We start from the raw sequence: 20,705 nt of genomic DNA on the forward strand, positions 1-20,705 counted from the left end.
TTTTTGTGGTAAGGGGCTCAAAACTGCACACAGTACTTGAGGTGAGGCCTCACCAGTGCCAAGTACAGGGGAATGATCAGAATGATCAGTCCTACTCACCATTCTGTTCCTGATACAGGCCGGGATGCTGTTGGCCTTCTTGGCCACCTGGGCACACTGCTGGCTCCTGTTCAGCCGACAGTCGACCAACACCCCCAGGTCCTTCTCTGCCAGGCAGCTCCAGCCACTCTGCCCCAAGCCTGTAGCGCTGCAGGGGGTTGTTGTGACCCAAGTGTAGGACCTGGCACTTGGCCTTGTTGAACCTCATCCCATTGGCCTTGGCCCATCGATCCAGCCTGTCCAGATCCCTCTGCAAAGCCTTCTACCCTCAAGCAGATGAACACTCCCACCTAACTTGGTGCCATCTGCAAACTTACTGAGGGTGCACTCAGTTGGGAACTAAGACAGTTGGGAAATGATGCCACAATAATGTGGTTTTTTTCCTGTAGAAATCCAAGCAATTTTAGAGAAAGGTGAGGTTGCCAAACTTGTAGACACTGGTATCTGTGACCATTACAGATAGATAAAAGCCCTGTTATGCATGAAATACAGAATTTCTTTATTCCCACCTAAATTGTCTGTATGGATGCAATAACTTCTTTGCAGAATATTCACAGAATGGACTGTTGGCTTTGAGAAAAGCAGCTATGGAAATAGAGGAAAATTCTTTGAAAAAAAATATGCTTAGCAATATAATATGACTAGGCAGTTAACTATATGTCCTGTTAATCAGGACAGACAGCAGTCTTAGGAAAAGCATACAAAATATACATTTTCCTGAATTTTGGTTGGTTTTTTTTTTTTTGGCAAACAGATAGTTTTCCAGTTGTATCTAGGAGATCTGGAAACTGGGTCAGCAGCAAACACATGCATTTGCTCTGCACAAACAGAGCACTACACCTCCATGCTGGCATTGTTTGAATTCACTATTAATTTAAAAAAATAAAAAAAAAAAGTTTATGAAAAATCTTTGACTTCTTTAAACATGTTGTTCCAATAGTTTTTAAAAGGTTGGTTTTCCATGTTTGAGATTACTCTTTTATTTAAAAATAAATTAATAATGGTAAAAAATTAATTGAAAGTCCAACAGCAAGACAAAGCATTTTATTATGATCAAAATGAAATGTTTTTATTGAGCTGAGACTAGTGAACTGGAAAAAAAAAGCCTTTCTTTCTTTTTTGAGTCCTTGAGAGTTTGACTTTTCTTCCTGATTTGGTGTAGAAGCATCTCTTGAAATCTCAAAGTACTCCCAGTATGAGAAAGCTACGTCCCATAAAACTGTTCCCAGGATGCAAATGACTCTAGAGCAGTCTTCTCAGGAATGAGACAACAGCTGGCAGCTCCGTCCCACTAGTATATTATAAACATTTCCCCTACAGCCAAGACACTGATGGTCAACTTAACCTCTCTCAGAGAGAGGAGCACCTCTCTTAGGCATTTACCTGAGGACAGATTGAATTGCCCATTTCTTCTCCCTGTTGGCCAGTCTTCTCCCTATTGGCCAAAGAGACAGCTTGTCATCCTCTGATGGGCATCTCCATAATAGAAAATTTAGTGAAGGCCTAATTCTTTAATCTCAGATACTGCTACAAAACAACAGCAGTGCAGCACAGAGCTAGTTATTCATGGGAGGATTCAGTGCCTTCTCCACATCTGGATTATGAAGAACCATTCTGGGACACAGAAAGTTCATTCTCATGCATCACTATGGACATATATTCACTACCAAACTACAACCAATTTGAAATAAAGAGCCAGAGGTCATAAATTTTCAGTTTTACTCTGTTATCGATTCCTGGAGCTTTTTTTTCCCCTCCTCTGGAAAATTGTTTTTATTTCTGTACTTATAGCCTCTGTAACCTTCTTCAGCAGGTGGGGAGAAAAATTTTTATTCTTACCATGTTTGCAAGATGGGCTAAATTAAGCACATTCCTTCTTTATTTTTCACTTTCTGTCAGCCAAACAGCAGACAGATCAAAGTCAGTTTATAGCCATGCCGGACAGTTCTCCATGGCAATTGCTGCTCAGAGGTCCAAATTGCTATGAAAAGGACAACCTTTGATCTCTTCAGCCCTTCCCACGTATAACAGGCCCTTCTCTGCTCGAAGCAAAAAGCCAAGCTCCCTGTCATGGTTTAACAGAAGATTTTTGGTAGCAAAACATCTATAAAGGGCTTGAGGGGCCTGGCAGGGGCAAAGAAGCAGTATGAAACAGGAGAATGGATTAAACAGAGGGTGAAGTTGCTAAAAGCCACCTCCAAACTATATAATCAGTGATCTGGACTCAAACTGTTTGTGTGCTTCCTCTCTTGCAGTCTTACTGCTGCTGCTGTTATTATTTTTGGCCTGGGAGAAATATCTTTCTGGGTCCATTTCACCTTGATGGATTATGATGCCATTTTAAATGTCAATTGATAATAATTGTGCCATAAAAAAACATAATAAATGTTATCAGTTTAAACCTATAGTGTCCCTTTTCTTAATATTTCTGATTTATGAGCTTGTTGAGAAATCTATGGAGACAACAGGGCTAATAAATCTGAGGTTAAAAGGACTCCAGAAGGCAGGCTGCATGGGGTTTCTGCTAGATCGTTGCCAGCTGTTGAACTTTGAGAAGATCAGAGCAACTGACACTGGGGAGACTGTCAGAGTCCGGTAACGCGTAAAGAATGAAAGACAACCTACAAGGACATGAGGCTCCGGAGGGCAATGTGGCAATTAGCAGCTGCACCGTCACTGGCAACTGCTGGTGCACCTATGCGCTGGTGCCCCTGACCACCAGAGCTCATAGGCTTGCTCTGAACAGCTGACTGAGCACAAGCCCTTGGAGATGAGGTGTTGTCAGCTACAGCATCCATGCTGCACATAAACACCAGACAGCTCTGACTCTGAGTCACATACAAAAGTGGGAGCTTAAAGGAGAAGCTTCAAAGGGATTGGGTGGAATATTGTCCAATTATTGCCTTCCCGCAGAGGAAAAGACCAGTGGGGCAGGAACAGTCACACTTCCTGACTGACAACATAAATAAAGTTCTTTTTCCTCTTTGAGGTGGCAGTATAGGACAAAGACCTCCCAAATATTGATCCCAAATTGATTTTGAGTCCTCACATCCAGGATTTTTCACTTTCTGAAAGCTCACCATATTTTAAAAACCTCACATGTTTTGTGGACCTCTAGATTTGCCTGGCATGGGCAGGACAGGTTAAGAAAATTGACACAGTGTAATTTTGTTCTAGACACCTGCCTTCTGGTGTAAGGAGCTGCCTTGCAGAGCTCAGCAACCCCAGGGGAAGATGTGTTTCCTGCGTCAAGGAATTTATAGACTAAATTAGACAGGTAGCACAATAATTGTAACAAATGAGAGTCATCTGCATTTCCAGGTCAAGCAGAAATGTAAAAATATCCCATAACTACCTTACAAAAGCCATCAAATTAGAACTTGGCAGAAAAATAACTTCTTCATTCTTTTGTAATTTAAAAGTAAATCATTTCTTGTTTTGAACATAAATAATTTGTTATATTCCAGCAGCTCAATCATTTGAAAAAGGGGGTCAACTGAAGTATTTTAATTTGCAAAATGTTAATTTGCATTTCAAGCTTCTATTTTTTGCCACTCATCTTTATTTTAATATAATACAAAGCAAAGAAATTTCAAACCAGCAGTCATTCCAAAGAAAGTGTTTCAATTTTTTTGTTAATGAAATAACATTTATCATTATTTTTCCATTTTTGTATTAAAAATATTAAAATGTTCAAGTCTTTCAGTATTACTTAAGCATTTTGATATCAAATCTGCATTTTACTCTGAAAAAACTTTTGTATGCAAAACATGGGATTTATGCATCATTACACTGCTGCTTTCTAATCCCCTTTCAAGAGTTGTCACTTATTCATCCTATTTCCTACTTTAATGCTTGTTGTGTTTTTCTATATAGAAGAACAAAAACATATTTCTCAGTTGGCATTGCCTTCAGTTTTAATAAAAAGAACAATACAATAAGACAGAACAAAAATAAAGCCTTCACAAGGAAGCTTTCAAGTTGTAAATTTGCATGCACGCATCTCATTTAAACGCACACAGAAAATCAACTTCTCCCTGGGAGCAGCAGGGAGGTTTAAAGCCACAGACTAAGACGGAATAGTTATACAAACAAGCACGGTTTGATTTTGTGACATGGGACTACAGCGTTGTCTCAGCAGGCGCCTGCACAGAGCGAGTCAGCGGGGGTGGAGACAGGCGGCCTATATTCTCTGAATTTGGAGATACTCTGGTTTCACTTGTTACGTGTCATCAATCTGATCATTGAATAAAGGTGTTTCACCAAGAGGAAAACTTGGAGTGTGCCTGTCTCAGCTCTCTTTCCTTCAGAAAATTTCTAACACGGAATTGCACGGATTTCTTTAGGAGCTGGTGTGAGTGTTCATAGAGATGTAACTGCCAGAAGGCTACATTTCTTTCTCTCAAAACAGTGTGTATTTAACTCCGCAAAAATGGAGCTGGAGCAAAGAGAAGGGACAGGAAGTGTGGTTTTTGCCCTGAAGTCTCTAGGCTAATTTACCCAGGCAGTGACCTCCAAAGATATGAGTCCTCTCATAAGGAGTGCTGGGACCTATCGGACTTTCCCATGAAATCCTCCTCCCCCTGCAACAAGAAATGAACCCCTTGAAGACAAAGAGGCTTTAGTAACAAACAAAGCCAAAGGTTTCCACAGCAAAGGAAAACATGTCCTTTCTTGGGCTTCACTTGGCAACTGAAGGAGGCAAATCCATGGGTTTCACTCCTGCACCTACACAGAGCCTTTGGAAAAGCAGACAGCAGGGAGGCTTAAAAAACAGAGGGTCCTGGTCCCTGGAGCTGGTTGCCCTGTGCCTGAAAGCTTCCAGAGAATAGGTAGCACAGTAAACATCAGAGAGTCCAGACACTGTCATATGTGCTAAATTAATACACTGGAGGCTGGGCCAAGGATATTCAACTCATGACATCTGGGAAGTAAGATTTGAAGCCATTACTCTATAGGTATCCAGTAAAAGCAAGAAGTGGCCCCCTTTTTAGTGCCTTAGGCAAGCTGAGTAGGGAAAGTAAGGCATTTGTAAGAGAATGCATACAGGATCCTCCTTGGGCTTTTTAATGATTTTTGAATCAAGAATTAGGAGGAAAAGCTGGAGCCTTGTTATCAGATAGGCAGTATTCATCCAGGGTGTAGATTCAGAGCATCTTTCTTTCCCTTCCCTCTGCATACAGGTGACACACTCACCTCTTCTCAGCCCATAAATTACCTACTCTCTCATTCTACCTAAGCAGAGAAAAAGAGAACGTCCCTCTTTGTGTGCCCAGCCAGAATTACAGGCACCAGCAGCAAAGCAGGAGAGGACAGCTTGGCCAGAGCAGCATCCCCCTGCACACATCGATTGAAACAGCGAGGTTTCCTCTCCTTACGGAGAGGGCCAGGCCTTTTGCACCAATGAAACAGCTGCCACCTCATCACACAACCAGGAAGGCAGGAGATCCTCCTTCACACAAATGCCTCCGTTGAGCCACTGGGCAGAGGGATGCAAAGGGAACAAAGAAAAGCACTTCCCACCCATGCATTTCATCAGCGTGAAAGACACTCGCTTGTCTACCCTGTCGCCTGGGGAGAAGCTTGATTAATAAAATCAGATAATTAAATATCCTTCATCATGACTGGCTACACCATTTTTTACCTCTTTCATTGTTCTTTTCCCCACCGCCCTCACCGCTTTTCCAGTATCTCGAATCTGGAAAAAGCCTTTCATCTTATCAGGTGTAGTTTATTGCCCCCTGGTTACACAGTAATTTTGGTCTCCGCTCCATGAAGAGGTCATATGATGGGATATCAGCTCAAGAATTGTCAGTTCATTGGACAAATAAGGCAGGGCCTGCCAATACAATTATAAGAGCCTGATAACGAAGGCACAGAGGAGAACCAGCAGGAGAGGGAGACACAACCATAGCAATTTAAAAGGTGAGGGGCAATCCCAGAGGGCAGCGAGAAATGCCAGTGGGGGCAGGGAGAGGGAAGGAATGGGAATGTATCTAACCACACATTCTTCCTAAAATAAAAATTAACGAGAAGATAGAAATGGCTGAGCAGAGGAATCACTGGCATTCACCCGCATTATCCGGGAAATCTTCTCCCCCTGCGGTGGACGCCTGACTGGGAGGCGCAGGCGGCTGGTGGTGATTATCAAGCTAGCTTGCCTCATAGCTCAGGAGAGAAAGAAAATAATGTTTTATCTTCAGGAGTACAGGTGGGGGGTGTAGGGCACTAATTCCTACTCCTAAGCCTGTTGCAAGGGGCGTCTTTTTCTCTTGTGACTGATAAGACGGGATGATGTTGAAAAGCACCTGTTTGCAAAGTTCAAAGAGTTTCCAAAGTAGAAGAAAAGTGGATCTGAACCAAAGCTGATGGGAGGGGGGATGGCTGAGAGATAACCTGGGAATTGTTGGTGAGGGAGGTTCCTCCTTGTATATGAGAGAAGTTTACGGGATGTCTCTCTTGTTAGTAAATGGCAGAAGGGACAAATATTCATCCTGCTGATTTTTTTCTTAACTCTGTAACAGTACAAATCCAGTGGGCTTGTCACCAATTTCAGCCTGAAAGCAGAAAAAGAGGATAACTGTCCCACAAACAGGATTTACCAACAAGAAGTAACCCTTCCCGGGGTATTTTTCACCCAGGTCTGTGAGGAGCACACCTCCTCCTGGGATGGCCATGTGATTGTTCGGAGCTCCGTAATCTGCACCAGCTGGGGAATATCTGGCAGTGAGTGGGGTTAGTAAGACTTTTCACCCCCACTTCTAATGCTGTCTTCCCCAGACACGGGAGCACAGGTCTAGGTCCCAGGCTGATCAGCAGAGAGGAGCAGGTGTGTGTACTCACTCGTGGATTGCCTTTGTTTCTCCTCCCGGTGCTGCTGCAGGTTGGGTACAGGTGGGGAGAGACTTGCACCTTCCCAGCTGCATGTTTCTTGGGGTACACCTAGAGTCAGGAGAACAGAAGAGGACTTTCTACCCCGTGGCTGCTTTGGCAGGAAGATGACAGACCCCCGGGAGCGTGCCAGCCAGGGGAAGCCCAGCCTGTCCTTTTCCATTGAGGAGATCTTAAAGAAACCTTCTGCCAGCACCGACGCAAGCAGTGAAACCGGGAACAGAAGTAACTATGTTGAGAGACCTCCAGCCCTAGAAGCAGGGTCACCACTGGCCTTTGGTAAGTACCAGTTATAATACTTAATGAAAATGCTTCTTTCTTTTTAACCCCTAAAACTATCCTGTTTGATTATGTAGAGTTTTTATTCAATAGCTTTTGTAGGAATCTCAGATTTCCCTAATCAAATACAAATCATTCATTATATATACAGACATTATCTTTAAAAAATAATTTGCTTTAGATCTCACTGTAGACTGGGCTCTGTTGCCAACCTTTGGTGGGATTTTGTACATTCTGAAGCCCCCATGTCATTGGAGATGTGGGTATGCAACCGGAAAAGTTATTGCAGGCAGATCTCTTCAGTAACAGTGAGAAGTGTTTATTGCAAACAAATACAACATCCTGGTGCCTTTCTCTTTAAAAAACAATGCTGTTGTTATTAAAAAAAATAAATCACCTGTCATAAGGAAGGGAAGGCTTTCAAACTCGGGAAGCTAGCCTAAAACTGCTGTAACTTAATGAAGTTGTTGGAGTTTCACTTACAGTAAGAGCTCACTGTCATCTGGAAATACAGCCAAATCTCATATCAGTACCATTTTCTGATAAATCCAACCATTCATCCTCAAGCAGGAGAAATGGTCTGTAAGGGTAATGGTAGCTAAGGAGTTTTAGAACTCAATTGCTGGAACAACAAAAGAGAAGGCATTTGTGTTTAATCATTTCTCCTTATCATCATGGACACTAGGTCCTTTCATGAACCAAATAAAACCAGCTAGTAGAAAAACTAGCATGACTTCGATCTTCGCAAACCAGCAAGTGCATTAGCCTTTTTGACTTCAGTTTCCTTAGTTTAGTTATTTTGGCCTAGAGTGAAATTTTACCCCCACAGAAATTGTCTCTTCTTTCCTTAAACAAAGACCAATGGCAAGCATTTTCTGGATTTAGTATTTCTTCTTCTTTTTCAGTCCACATCTTCCATGAAAAGGAGATGTTTTATGTACATAAACACATCCACTTAAATGAAAAATAACCTGCAGTTTTGACAGAAAATTTTCACTCACCTCTCGCTCAACTGCTTTCAACAAAGCTTAATGCTACACTTCATATATTTTAACACAGAGAGATCAGGACCCCATTTCCCAGGAGGCTGGATGAACCGTCCAGTAGTAAGGGGAAGTGTCTTTTCCAAAAGCCTGGCAGTCCAAGTGACTATTGCTTATTTGAATAGCTTAAACTCTTATTATGTCCAAACTGGTTGCTCACCTGGACTGGAAAGCAAACAAGACCTATATTGGGAAGGAAACTGCAGTGAAATGAGCACCACACTCACTTCTGTAACATTAATCACTGGTTGGGCTCAAGCCCAGTCCCACTAACCGCCTATCAGCCATGCTTTGCACAAGGTTTGGACTTTCTTGTTCACCTCTGACATAGGGTAACTTCGCTTACTCTGTACAGAGCTTGTTTCCTGATCATGGGGCAGCACCAGTGCACAACACATCTCGCAGCCACGGGAGCCCCAAGCACTGGGGCTAAGTATAAAAGCACTGCCTTTCTGTCAGTACCTGCGGCTTTCTGTGGAAACTTGTGTGTGGGGAAGAGGGATAGCGTGCTGCTGAATTTGCACAGAACCATAGGATAACTGAGGTAGGATGGGACCTCTCAAGGTCATCCGGAAGTTGAGTCTGCTGCTCGAAGAACATGTAGCTTCAAAGATAGATGAGGTTGCTGAAGATCACACCTGGCTGTGTTTGGCTGTTTCACCACTGGTATTGTTGGAGGATTGCAGTATTTAGAAGTTTCCTAAAGCTGCCAGTGCAGATCAGACCTGAACAAGAGCATACTATGATTTAAATACAGTCCTGAAACAAGTGAGAGCTTGTCAGTTTATAGGGGTGGACAAGGACATAGCTGATGCTGGTGCAAGCGTAATGGGGCCCATGTGCTGAAAGTGCCAGGTTGCAAAGCGGGAGAAATGCTGGTATGAGTCTATGACTATGGCAGTCACTTTGTGCCACTGGATCCAAAGTGAGACAGATAACACCACTGAAAATGAAGTCGGTGCTGTTCATAACATGGACCATAGAACTGCATTTTAACAAGAGACTCTTCTCTGGGCACAGAGAAGCGTGGCAGAGAGAGGACCTTTTTGTATTAAGTCTGTTTTGCGATCAATATGTTGAAACCCTGTTTCACTGAGTGTCTCAGCTCCAAGCACAAGGTGTGACAAATCTGTATGCAGGATGTGGTGGGTTCCTGGGATTGCATTACTGCACTGCCAGCGCTGCTCATCCCAAATTGCTCCACCTGAGACTACAGCCGGTTTTTCACCTTGAAAGCAATGCGGGCAGAACAGCCAGGCCTTGCCTTTGATTTCTCTTCATCGCCTAGCCAGAGACCAGAGCTGTAGAAAGAGCATATAGTGACTCTGCTGTCCCCTGCTAGAAAGTAAGGTTGGGTTAATATACTTAAGGCAATAAAAAAATGTTAATTAACAAAATAGTATATACATGAAGATTCACTTAACTGTCACTGGAGCTGGGAAAACTGGAAAGCTGTAGAGAATGTTATTCCAGAATGTTATTGTATGTTGTTTTCGCAATTGATCAAGGATGTTTAAAAAAAAGAATGAAAATTAAGCTTTATCACTGTTGTTTTTTTACTAACACCAAAGAGATACCTCGGCTTATTCCACTTTGCTGTTCCAGCAGAACTGCCAATTTTTGCAGATAAGGTTTATTTATTTCAGAAGTGCAATACCCTATGCTGTACATCTTAGGATAATTGCTGTATTTCATCAAAGTCATTCAACTTCATGTCATATAACACTGGCATTAAACAAGTTGTGTAAATAGTCAGCCATATCTAATTTGGCTCAGTGCTGGCCAAGGTCAGGGAACTGAAATGAGCTAGGGAACTTGTTGGAAATTCCAGGATGAGACACACATCCAGCTGCTTTCCCAGAACAGTTGAGAAGCAGCAAAGGAGGAAGTGCTACAGGTCAGGGCTGAGTTATATTTTACTATGGATTTTAAGAACATTTCCTATATCCCATACGGTGTGGATCTGAGCCAACCCATGATCCATATGAGAGCCAGAACTGGCACCACACACATACTCAGGGCTACCATAAGGTAAATTCCCAGAAATTATCATCCAGCTTGTCTGCTGATCTAGGCAGTCTGGGTACCAAGATCACAATTTTTCTGAAGTCTAAATCTAATGCTTAAGAGCTTAGGAGATGGATCAGACAAGAGGATCAGAAGATGCAGAATGTCAGAAATGAGGGACATAGACATCGCTTACCTTGGGGTCCTCTCCCAAGAAAATCCAGTAGTGCTGGACCAAATGACTTCTAGAAGTTGCTTCTGACTTAAATTATTCTATGAGTCTTTGACAAAAAGGATGTTATGATGTACAGTGCCAGCCTCTCCTGGAAAGCTGGGGTAGGAATTGATCACGTATGAGAAGATCTCTGGGCCTGACTCCTAATTTCGTAAGTTTTTGTGAGTGTAATTCCAGTGGGGCTTGGAATAAGGAGTGTGCACTCTTCCAGGAGTGTGTGACCTCCCAGTTGCAATATTAGCCATTTGTGAGTTTACTGCACAAACACAAATACTAGATGACCTGAAACTGCAGATGTTGATCAGAAGACTATTGAAGTTTTCTCAATTTTTAAAAGTCTCTTGCCAAGTTAAAAAGGAATAGTGAACAAGACGGCATTTTATTATTCAGTCTATGCTTTTCCTCTCTTTTTTTTTTTTTTTTTTTTTTTTTTTTAAAAAAAAAAAAAAAAAAAAAAAAAAAAAAAAAAAAAAAAAAAAAAAAAAGTTCTAGGAAAAATATTAAACCCGAGAAGGGAGAAAATATTCTGGAAAAGTGTTGCACACATACTTTTCCTTTCAAATTGTGCAACTTAATTGGGATGGTGTTCAACAGTTCTCTCTCTATTGTTATCGATGACCCATCTTTCTGTAAACAACACACTTTTCCTATAGAAAAAAACAGAGAATAGATTATAGCCTGCTATTCATCTGCTTGCTCATAGGGTAATGTTTACTGTGCTGCAGCTGTGATCAAAATGACTGTCTCTCCGCATCTACAAAATTTGAACACAGGGCTAGTTACAAGCGCTTGGTTGTACAAAAAATCCATACAGCCCCATCTGGCTTCTGAACTCATCCTTCCTCTTAGATACCATAAGATCAGTCTGAAATTGTGTCCATGGAGGCAAGATGATGAGATGAAAAGGAGGAAAATTTCTACTCTGCCTTCAATTTTGCATGTACTTAACAAGGAGAAAGGCTTGATGGAAGACTGGTATTCAGGATTGCCCAGTGTCTTGCAAGTTGATGCAAATTATTTGATTTCATGGGAGAAGAGAGGGAAAACTGCTTGCTTACTTTTCTGCTTTTTTTTTTTTTTTTTTTTTTTTTTTTTTCTCTGTCACAGTACCTAGAAAGGGTACTATGGCCTTTGCAAGGGACACAAATAAACACCCAGCAAGTGCTGGTCTCCTCCCTAGTGCCATCTCTTTCATTTTAAACAGAGGAGACTAGCAGACCTATTTCAGAAGAATTCCTTCTTCTGAAATCCCCAGGAGCTTGATTTCAATGTGCTTGAAAGTACATCTGAAATAATTGTTCATTATTCCCCTGGTTTCCGCCAGTGAGGTTCCACCAACAGGAGGTCCTTTATCAAGTCAAAGAGAGCTTGGGATGTTACACTTTAGAAATTAATAGTAAAAGCAGTAACCGATACAGTAATTTTGTCATTCTGCTTGTGTTATGCACCATTATGTTAAGGATATGCAAATTAATAGGAATACAACTGCCACTTCACACACAAATGTCAATATGGTGATTGTTTACTTCACCCTTAGCAACACTCCACCCAGCTTTATTGCAAAAAAGGAAACAGCTGAAGGAATATAACTGAACTGGTACCACCTGGCCAATATCACCAATTCACCCCACCTATTACAAGGGAAAACAAATTACCTAAATAAAAAAAAAAGGTAAGAAAAAAGAAAAGGTATAGAAAACCAGCACAATAAAAAGCTGCTTGCACTTCTCAGTGACAGACTCTTCCCTGTTCACAGCCTTAATCAGACCCTAAAATCATTAGTCTTATGCCTACAACAGGTTTGTCTGTCTCCAGTGATTATACAAAAAGGCTTAAATGGAACTTACGCTATCTGAAATAACCTTCTGCTTCCAAAAGAAATCTTACTATCTTCCCTGAAATTTCCCATTCTTTTCTAAACAATTGAAAGTCAAGCTCAAAACACCATTTTAAGCCACAAGTCAAAGCCATTTCTGTGCATGACAGTAACAAATTTGTTGTGCCAGGCTGAAATGTCACTGCCATCTCTGGAAAAAAAATAAAAAGAAAAGAAAACTGTGTTCCCTGGAGGAAATTTTACCCCATGCCAATTTGTAGGTATTTTTCAGACTCTCTGCTGGACTCACAGGAATACACCCCCCCAAAACACTGGCTAACCTAAAGAGTTACCATTTCAGGCTCCTTGCCTGTTCAGGACAACAAGCACCAGAGAAGTTTGCAATGCAGTTAGGAGTAGACCTTGGGACTCTTAACTCTCAGATATACGCTTTAAACTCAGTATTATTTATCTTCAGTCTTATTCCCCAGAAAACTTCCTTGATTTTTCCAGCCTCTCTTTAAGGTTTATGCCACTTTAATTTGCTGCTTTGATCTCAAACAACAGATTGTTCCACTCTTTTTCACCTTTTCACAGAAACATTGGTATTTTTTTGTCTGCCTAAGACGGTATTCTGTTCCTTCCCTGTTTTCTCTTCTTCAGCCCTTAGTTATTCTATCCATGCTCATACATAAGTTGTGCTCATCACTGGGGTACATGATCATGTCAGAGAAAAAATCTGAGGAGGAAAGTTGTGTATTAGGAAGTACCAGTGTTATTCTTAGAAAGCTTTAGTCACTGCCTATATGAGCATCTTGCTCATGTACCCTTATGTTCTCCATTACTGTATAATATGTAAGTGCCATCAATTCTGTAACATATTCATTTTCACCACATCAAATCTAGCAAGGGAGTGCAACTAGTCCTTAATTTAAGGATGAGGGACTGAGATAGAAATCCTGGGCTAGGAACCCTTGCCGACACTGGTATTCTCTGAGTTCTTGAGCAAATAATTTAACCCCAGCCCCATGTTAGTGATCACTCCTAGGTCCACCCTTCTCCTTTATCCAACAAATATTGTTCAAAACCTCACCTGTTTTCTCACCAGAAAACTCAAACCTCATTGATCCTAAAGGAGTTAAATGAGTACTATTTTGCACAATATGCCTCAAACAGAGAGGTGGACCTCATACCAGGTTTCTAAGATTTCCATGGCTAGACACATGCAATTGTGTTTAGAAGTTTAACCAAAGATTGGTGATAATTTGAAAAGATAACATTTGAACAATCATCCTTTATTGACATGAGGCTTTGGCTAATTTCCAGAGCTCTTATAACTGCATTTTCTTCATGTCAATGTCAGCTCTCTGTAAAATTCCTATTGTGTTGGATTTTTACTGAGGGCAGAATTGGGCACTTTGTCTCCAGATGTTATAATTAGTACTGCTCCAAGGCTGGTTACAAATAGAACTTGTTATTTGTTCAGAAAACAAAATTCTGACATGTTTAAAAAGTCAGATGCTTTGCCAATGCTAGATAGTGCACCACAAGTAAAATATGTATTAAAAAATGGAGTTTCTTCCAGTATGACTTTTTGGGGTTCAAACCTGCTGCTAGTTAGATATGATAGGGGAGTGGGGAACACGTGCTGCAAATCCCAGAGCCTAGGTGTGGGTGACTGCTCAGGACTGCAGTCCATTATTGCATTAAGATTTTAATGTTATTTGGTAGTAATAGCGGACAAACCTATGCCATCACATTCACTTCAGGGTCATGCTAACCATGGACCATAAATTCCCCGATGGATCCATTATGCTTATGTGTTGTGTCTTACTCTGTCTTTCCAAGCAAAGAAATCCAGGCATGGACAAAAACTAGATCAAATTCTAGGTTTGCCATTAAAGCAGCACAGACCCAGGCATCTTGTGTCTGAAGAGTCAAGCCCAAGCCTTGATTGCATCTACCAAAGGCAGCACATAAAGCACTCAGAATTGGGACTTATGGTGGGGCTTAAATGTAGAAAGGAGCAGGTAAGAGGAGTATTTGTTATACCTCCCTCGGGATGCTAACAGCCACAAGCAGCCTGCTGCCTTGAACCATGAGGCTTCCCAGCATCTTATATTTCAGCACATGGCTTCACAAAGTTCACTTACCTTTAGAAGGAAGAGTGAGGACTCATACTACATTCATGAAGGCAGAAAACTAACCTGAAAGATCTTTGCAGTGCCTCTGCTACACACAGAGATGTTGGTGTTAGCAATAAGACAATATCGTGGCAGAAGAAAGACTGTGGCTTCTGTGATCTATTTCATCACCACTCAAGGCCAGGTGTCCTAGCACATGTCACCACTGGTTGCTGCTGAGGTTACCTTCAGCTCAAACTGGGATTGTTTATAACACCCATGCTCAAATCTAAGCTAACCTTATGGCTGCACTTCATGAAAATAGGACAATGTGCACTTCTCTTATGTTTGTCTTGCCAACAAAAGCATGCAGGTGATTTCATGAAGATGAGTTGACTGTCAGTACCTCTCTAGATATCACCAGTGTCACCTGTCACAAAGACAGATGGGAAATGTTGACAGCCCAGGCAAAGGCTGCCTTTAGAATTATCCAATACCTAAGTCTGAGCGACAGGTGCAGAAGAAGTCTACCGACCAGGTGCAGAAGAAAGGACAAATGTACCTGAATCAGGGAAGATGTTGACCTTTAGGCTGTACTCTTGCCAATCTTCCTATAGGGCAGATGTATCTACAGGAACATTTAAGAAGGGACTGGATTTTTAAAAGCATTTGGCTTCCAGCAAATTTCACAGTAATTTTGATGACAGATTTTCAGAGCAGCTCCACATCTACTGTACTCCTGAGTTCTTCAGAAAAGGCAGCCATTGGTTTGGACACTGACAGAGAAGCTGAGCTTTCTTGATCATTTGGTGGTGTTTCCTTACTTCTACAGTCCTGCTTGAAAATCCCCCACAAGGGTGACTGAAAGTTTTAAGGTGGAAGGAAACAGAGAACAGGCTAGGTTTTGGGGTCAAATTCACCAGAACCATACCCCTGCAACATGGGATCATCTTGGCATTGATACACAACACAGAAGGATTAAGTCCATTTTAAATATAATCAGGTTTGAATGGTAGAGTATCTAGATCACACCCATGCTTCCTTTTTTCACACAAACTGGAAGGTGCACTGAACGACAGTAGCTTTTTTCAAAGCTGTCTTGTGCTGTGTCCTTCACAGATTCCAGCAGCAGGAGTCCTTTAGACTGTGACTTACCTTCAGCCAAAATGCTTCTCCCTGCCACGTGTACTACACCCATGGCCAGGGCAAAGAAAATGCAGGCAGCTCACTGCAGGAGACCTACTGGCAGCCCAGCTTCCTTCCTGGGTGAGGACACAGCATGTGAACACCTGGAAGGCAAAAGAAAGCATGAGGAAGAAGATGATCAGCTATGCGATTTCCCAGTGGACCATCCACTTCATGGTGAGTGCCTCTACATCCAAACTTTCTCCCAGAGTACCCAAAACCGCAGTTGTTATCTTACAAGGATGTTCATGGCAATACCTAGTAACAGACATCATAAATATTTCTGCTGCTAAGTTACTGGTTGAATCACAGGGATGGTTCTTCAGTTGTGCCATCAAAACCATGGAGACCCACCATTAGAGCTAAAGACCTAGCTCAGGCCTACTAACCCTACCAGTTTTAGTGATTGGGGTGTTCATTGTCCTCCTACTTGGGGTGGCAATCTAGGGAGTTACCACGTTCAGCAGCCTGGCTCCCTGGGTTGTGCAATGCCCATTTCCTGGTAAACGGCCGTTGCACAACGTGGGGATCGAGGCTGCTGAACATGCCAAATAAGCTTGACGTGTTCCTTACACCTTGGACCCACTGAACAGGTGATGAAGAGGTCATCAGCATGCGCACAGGCAAACTGGCAATGCGCAATAGGTCTGGCATCCAGGATGTGTCAGGCACAATTTTTAGGCCTGGCCATACTAGTAGGTCTGCTAATCTCATTAGTTGTGAGCACAGGTAGAATGGTCTCTTGCTTTGGCTAGTCTGCCCCTTTCGCCAAAGCACAGGACAATACAAATATACCTTGCCAATAAGTTGCACAGTGACTTTAAGCTAAGCAGGGTGCATGAAACCTGAACAAGACAAGTTCCTAACAAACGGACTGCAATTTATTGGTAGCACATGACAAAAACTGCTTTAAGTTCTTTGAGTTTTAGGAAATGATCATGCTACACTCCAGCAAACAAGCTATCAGTAGCAGCAGTAAGGTGTTTCCTGTGTAGTTTGTTATTATTCGTTCCTTTCTGAAAGCAAAAACAAAGCAATTTCAATTAAGTCCATTGAAGACTCCTAATGGGCTCATGTGACCACAGACGCAGGGTAACTCAGCTGGCTTCACTGCCACACATCTTCCTCAGGCCACACTCTGCAAGTTGGCAGATGAAACATTTATTTCCCTAAAATACATTTGAAAGAAAAGCCTTGTTCCTGATGCTGCTGCTGCTACGGTATACACGAGTCTTGTGACAAGCTGCTGTCACCTCTTCCTCCTGCATGAGACAGCATCTGCCTTGATGCAGAGAGAAGCATTGTAAAATAACTGGATATTTCAGCCTGCCTTTGCCCTGGAAGCTGCAGGCAGCTGATGGCAGCTGGGCAATATCACACTACCTCCTCGCAGAAGAGCCAGGCTGGTGTGTATCCGGTACTCAGGGCTGCCTGTGAGCGCTAAAAAGGAGTGTATTTTGTGCAGGAGGGACTCCTCAACCATGGGTATCACACCAGAGCTGGGAGGTGGCTTTCTCAGGGTGATAGAGGAGGGCAGCAGGTGTCCCAGCTCCGCATGTAGCCTCATTGACCAGCGCAGAGTTTGGTACCAGCCTCATCAGCAAAGCAGGCGGGGAAGCATGTAATTATCTGCACAAAACTGAGCTCAGCTGAGCAGGCCCTTTCAACGACAACTTATATTTTAAACGCATTTTAAACAAAATCCTTCTGTTCCCTGGTGGCAGTGGGGTTTTGAAACCAAGCAGAGGTTTAATGATCTGCCATTTTCTAGGCTACTGGTTCCCGCAGTTGCTGAACCTTTGATAGAAACTGGCTGAAGGAGAGGGGAGGATCCTAAAGCACTGGACTGGCATTTTCCCCACAGCGCACAAACAATGGTGTTTAAGATCCCGTTCACACACGATGTTATTCTTAGCAGAGAGCTGGAGGCCTGGTTTTAAAATCCTTTCCAACACCATAAACTCTTTTCTCCACTATATGTTAGAGGGGGAGAGCTGGCATCTCTTTTTCTTCTGCTTCTGGCTGTGGCTGGAGTCTCCTTTCCCAGATGAGTTTGACAGCAGCACCTATGGGAGAGGTAGGCTGGCACCATCCATGGGAGTAGTTTGTAATCCGTACAGCTCAAGCTGATAGCAAGTGAACTTCTGTTTCTGTATCTATTGATTCTGTGGTGCTTCAGGTGCGGTTTCAGCATGGTAGCTAATAAGCCAGTTAGGGGTCTTCTAACAAGGCACCCGGGTGGTGCCAAATGCCCACAACATATTCCAACGAGATGTCCCCAAGACCTCCCTCACACCCACACCCAGGATGACTACAACAAGCGTGCAGGGGAACAATACCAATCTCAGTGACAGGAGAAATTTCTGATGTGAAAGACGTCAGAAATCCTTGGCTGGGTGTTCCCTCACCCCTTTCTCACAGACCGCCTCTATCTATATAAAACACCTATGTAATTTGTGAGCATGGGCTCTGACTACAGATACAAATCTGTATAGTTGTCAGGGAGCAGAAGAAATCAAGCATGCAATGCAATCACCTTGGGGACAGGAAGGCTGGAGTTTGTCTGGTGCTTTTTTGGATAGGAGGAGAAAGACGATGAGTAGGTCATGGCAGTATGAACTTCATGGATATATTGAGATAGCAAGAGCATCCCTGAGGAAATATTGGAGCATATTTCTGGTCAAGCCCATAACTCTATAGTGTTCCTCAAAACTTGCTTTTCCCGCAAAATGGCTTCTGTGACTAAGTGGTTTAGAAATGCAGTGTCATTTAAACTAAACAGATTTATGCCCTTATCACAAGCCATTTACAGGAAGCAATGCCTCTTGCACTTGCTCTTTGAACTTAAGAGGTTGCATTGTAAGCAAAAAAAGAGAAAAGCCCTCATAAGCTAGAGGTATGCTGAGAATAGCATTTAATTTTGCTAAGCCCCCATTTGAATTTGGAAGTTTTTGTTCTGAATGTTGGGTGCTTTCACTTGCAGCCTTCTGCATGGAAGGCTCAGCAGAACTTTTTTGGAAAGCCTGGCTCCCAGAAACAGCGCTGATAAAACCCGTTTTAGAAGGAGATCATTCTGATAGAGGCCTTACTTTGGAGCTGTGGGTACAGACTCTGCCTTGGGCCAGCTCTCTATGAAACGATTAATTGCTACCATTTTTCGATGTGCAAGCACCATCACTGCCAGGGTCTTCAAAACATAAGAACAAGCAGGGCAAACTCTTGTGGCTGTCAGTCAGCATCACAGCAACACATTCATGTAAGCCCCCAAATTAAATACTGACCTTCCACTTTCCTTTTAATTCCTTCTCTTTGCTCTGTGTGACACTCTTGGGACTTGACCAGCTCATGACAACCAAGTACCAGAGCCCAAGAGGATTACCTGCCCCCGTGCCTGTCTGACCTGCTCCTGCTGGAGACTGCCACATACAACATCCCAGCCTAGTTCAGATCCTCATGGGAAATTCTTTTGAAGTGTCTTTTACACATGCTGGGTTTGATTCTATACATTTGTCTGTGTGTGCTGTAACTATTTACAGCCAAATGCAGTGGCTGAATGTGCCCAGCATTTCGCATGGATAACAGTTCCAGTCCCCTGCTCCAGCAAGGGGGCAGTCAGTGCCTTGAAGAAGCCAGAGAGCAGCATCACCCTAAGACACTGGCAGATGCCCAGTCTTGTAGGATTTCTTCTCTGGGCAATAATTCAAGTACAAGGTAGATTAGGCTTCCATAAACAGAGCTGTCTCCTATTTCCACCAGAAACTGGGGGTTTCAGACCATGGGAACAACCAGGCAATGTTATTCCCTGAAGCTCTTGTCTCCATTATTCACTGTAGAAGACACTAAGACACTGCCGTACTGAGTCAACATCATCCAAATATTTCCATAGAAAAAATCCTCTGCACATTGCTGACTGGGAACTCAAGGATCTTGTTATTAATCTAATAGTTTTATAATTATGATAGCATCTTTGATCCCAAAGCATATTGACAAATTCTGGTAGCAATTATCATAAAGACAACAGGAAATATAGAGATGATCTCAGTCCTGGAGAACTTCCAGTGTAAGTCGTGTACCCTCTGTATCGATGCCAGTTGCAGGCATCTTTAGCTTAGTGTTTATGTTTTCTCTGAAGCCATAAATTAATTTGTACTGTTCATTTGTGGACAATATGGTCAAATCCATGTACCCTTGTGAAGCAGCATGGTTTATCTCTCGCAGAACAGTCTTTTCCCCAATATGCTGACTTATTTTAGTGCATTTACAAAACACTCAAGAGACAATGAAGCACTGTATAGCCTCAATCCCAGATAATTATCATCTGCCCGGAATATGCCAATAGGACTGAGGGAAAAGGCATAAGCATCCCATTGTCCTGCAAAACAAAAGGAAGAAATTCTAAATTAAATTGAAAAGCAGGAATAAAAAATAAATGCCTATATGTATATAATTTTGCTGCCCTTAGCTGTCTTCCCAGTCTTCCATTTGTCAGTGTGAATAGTCCCTCCAGCGCTGTGTCTCTAAAGTGCTGTATTGCTATATACATTTAGAAAAGCAGTACACCATTGACCTTTGGTGGGTTTACCTGAGGCATTGTTGCAGGCTGGTTCTTTGTTTTTCTCTCTCTTTGAAGACTGTTTATAATCACACCCACAATATTAAATGAAAGGCATGAAACCGGAATCCTTTACTCCCAACCTCCAGACTGTGTTCACGCAGAAGTCTCACTGACACGAGTAAGCACCGAAAAAAGCAAAGCTGTCAGCAGTTGGAGGGACTATCTTAAATTCTGTTTCTGCTGTTTCTTCATTCTTTTTTTTTTTAAGTAAATATTAGCATTCAAAGCTTTCTTCCAGCATCCCCTTCTATCCTGGGAATTTTGGTCCAAAGGGTACATTATGCAGAACCCAGAGGTTAATTTGTTCCTGCTAGTCAAAAATGTGTAATGTGACCGCTTATAAAGTGGATGGCGCATCTTGATAAGTTTATTTCAAAGGTCTTTCTAGTACTTATTGGCTTCTCCTAAATTG

At 42.4% G+C, this 20,705-nt stretch overlaps 1 protein-coding gene across 1 annotated transcript in view; it reads left to right on the forward strand.

Moving 5' to 3' along the window:
• The first annotated feature begins 5,983 nt into the window (after positions 1-5,983).
• The window catches only part of ISX (intestine-specific homeobox), a 28,341-nt gene continuing 13,619 nt past the window's right edge, over positions 5,984-20,705 (forward strand). Inside the window, exons 1-3 of the mRNA XM_014963539.1 lie at positions 5,984-6,024; positions 6,983-7,269; positions 15,613-15,855. Of these exons, the coding sequence (XP_014819025.1) occupies positions 7,098-7,269; positions 15,613-15,855 (415 nt within the window). The 5' untranslated portion in view covers positions 5,984-6,024; positions 6,983-7,097. The remainder of the gene's footprint in view (positions 6,025-6,982; positions 7,270-15,612; positions 15,856-20,705) is intronic.

This window comes from Calidris pugnax, unplaced genomic scaffold (genome assembly GCF_001431845.1).
Source record: "Calidris pugnax isolate Ruff unplaced genomic scaffold, ASM143184v1 scaffold44, whole genome shotgun sequence".
In the NCBI taxonomy this organism is placed as follows: domain Eukaryota; kingdom Metazoa; phylum Chordata; class Aves; order Charadriiformes; family Scolopacidae; genus Calidris; species Calidris pugnax.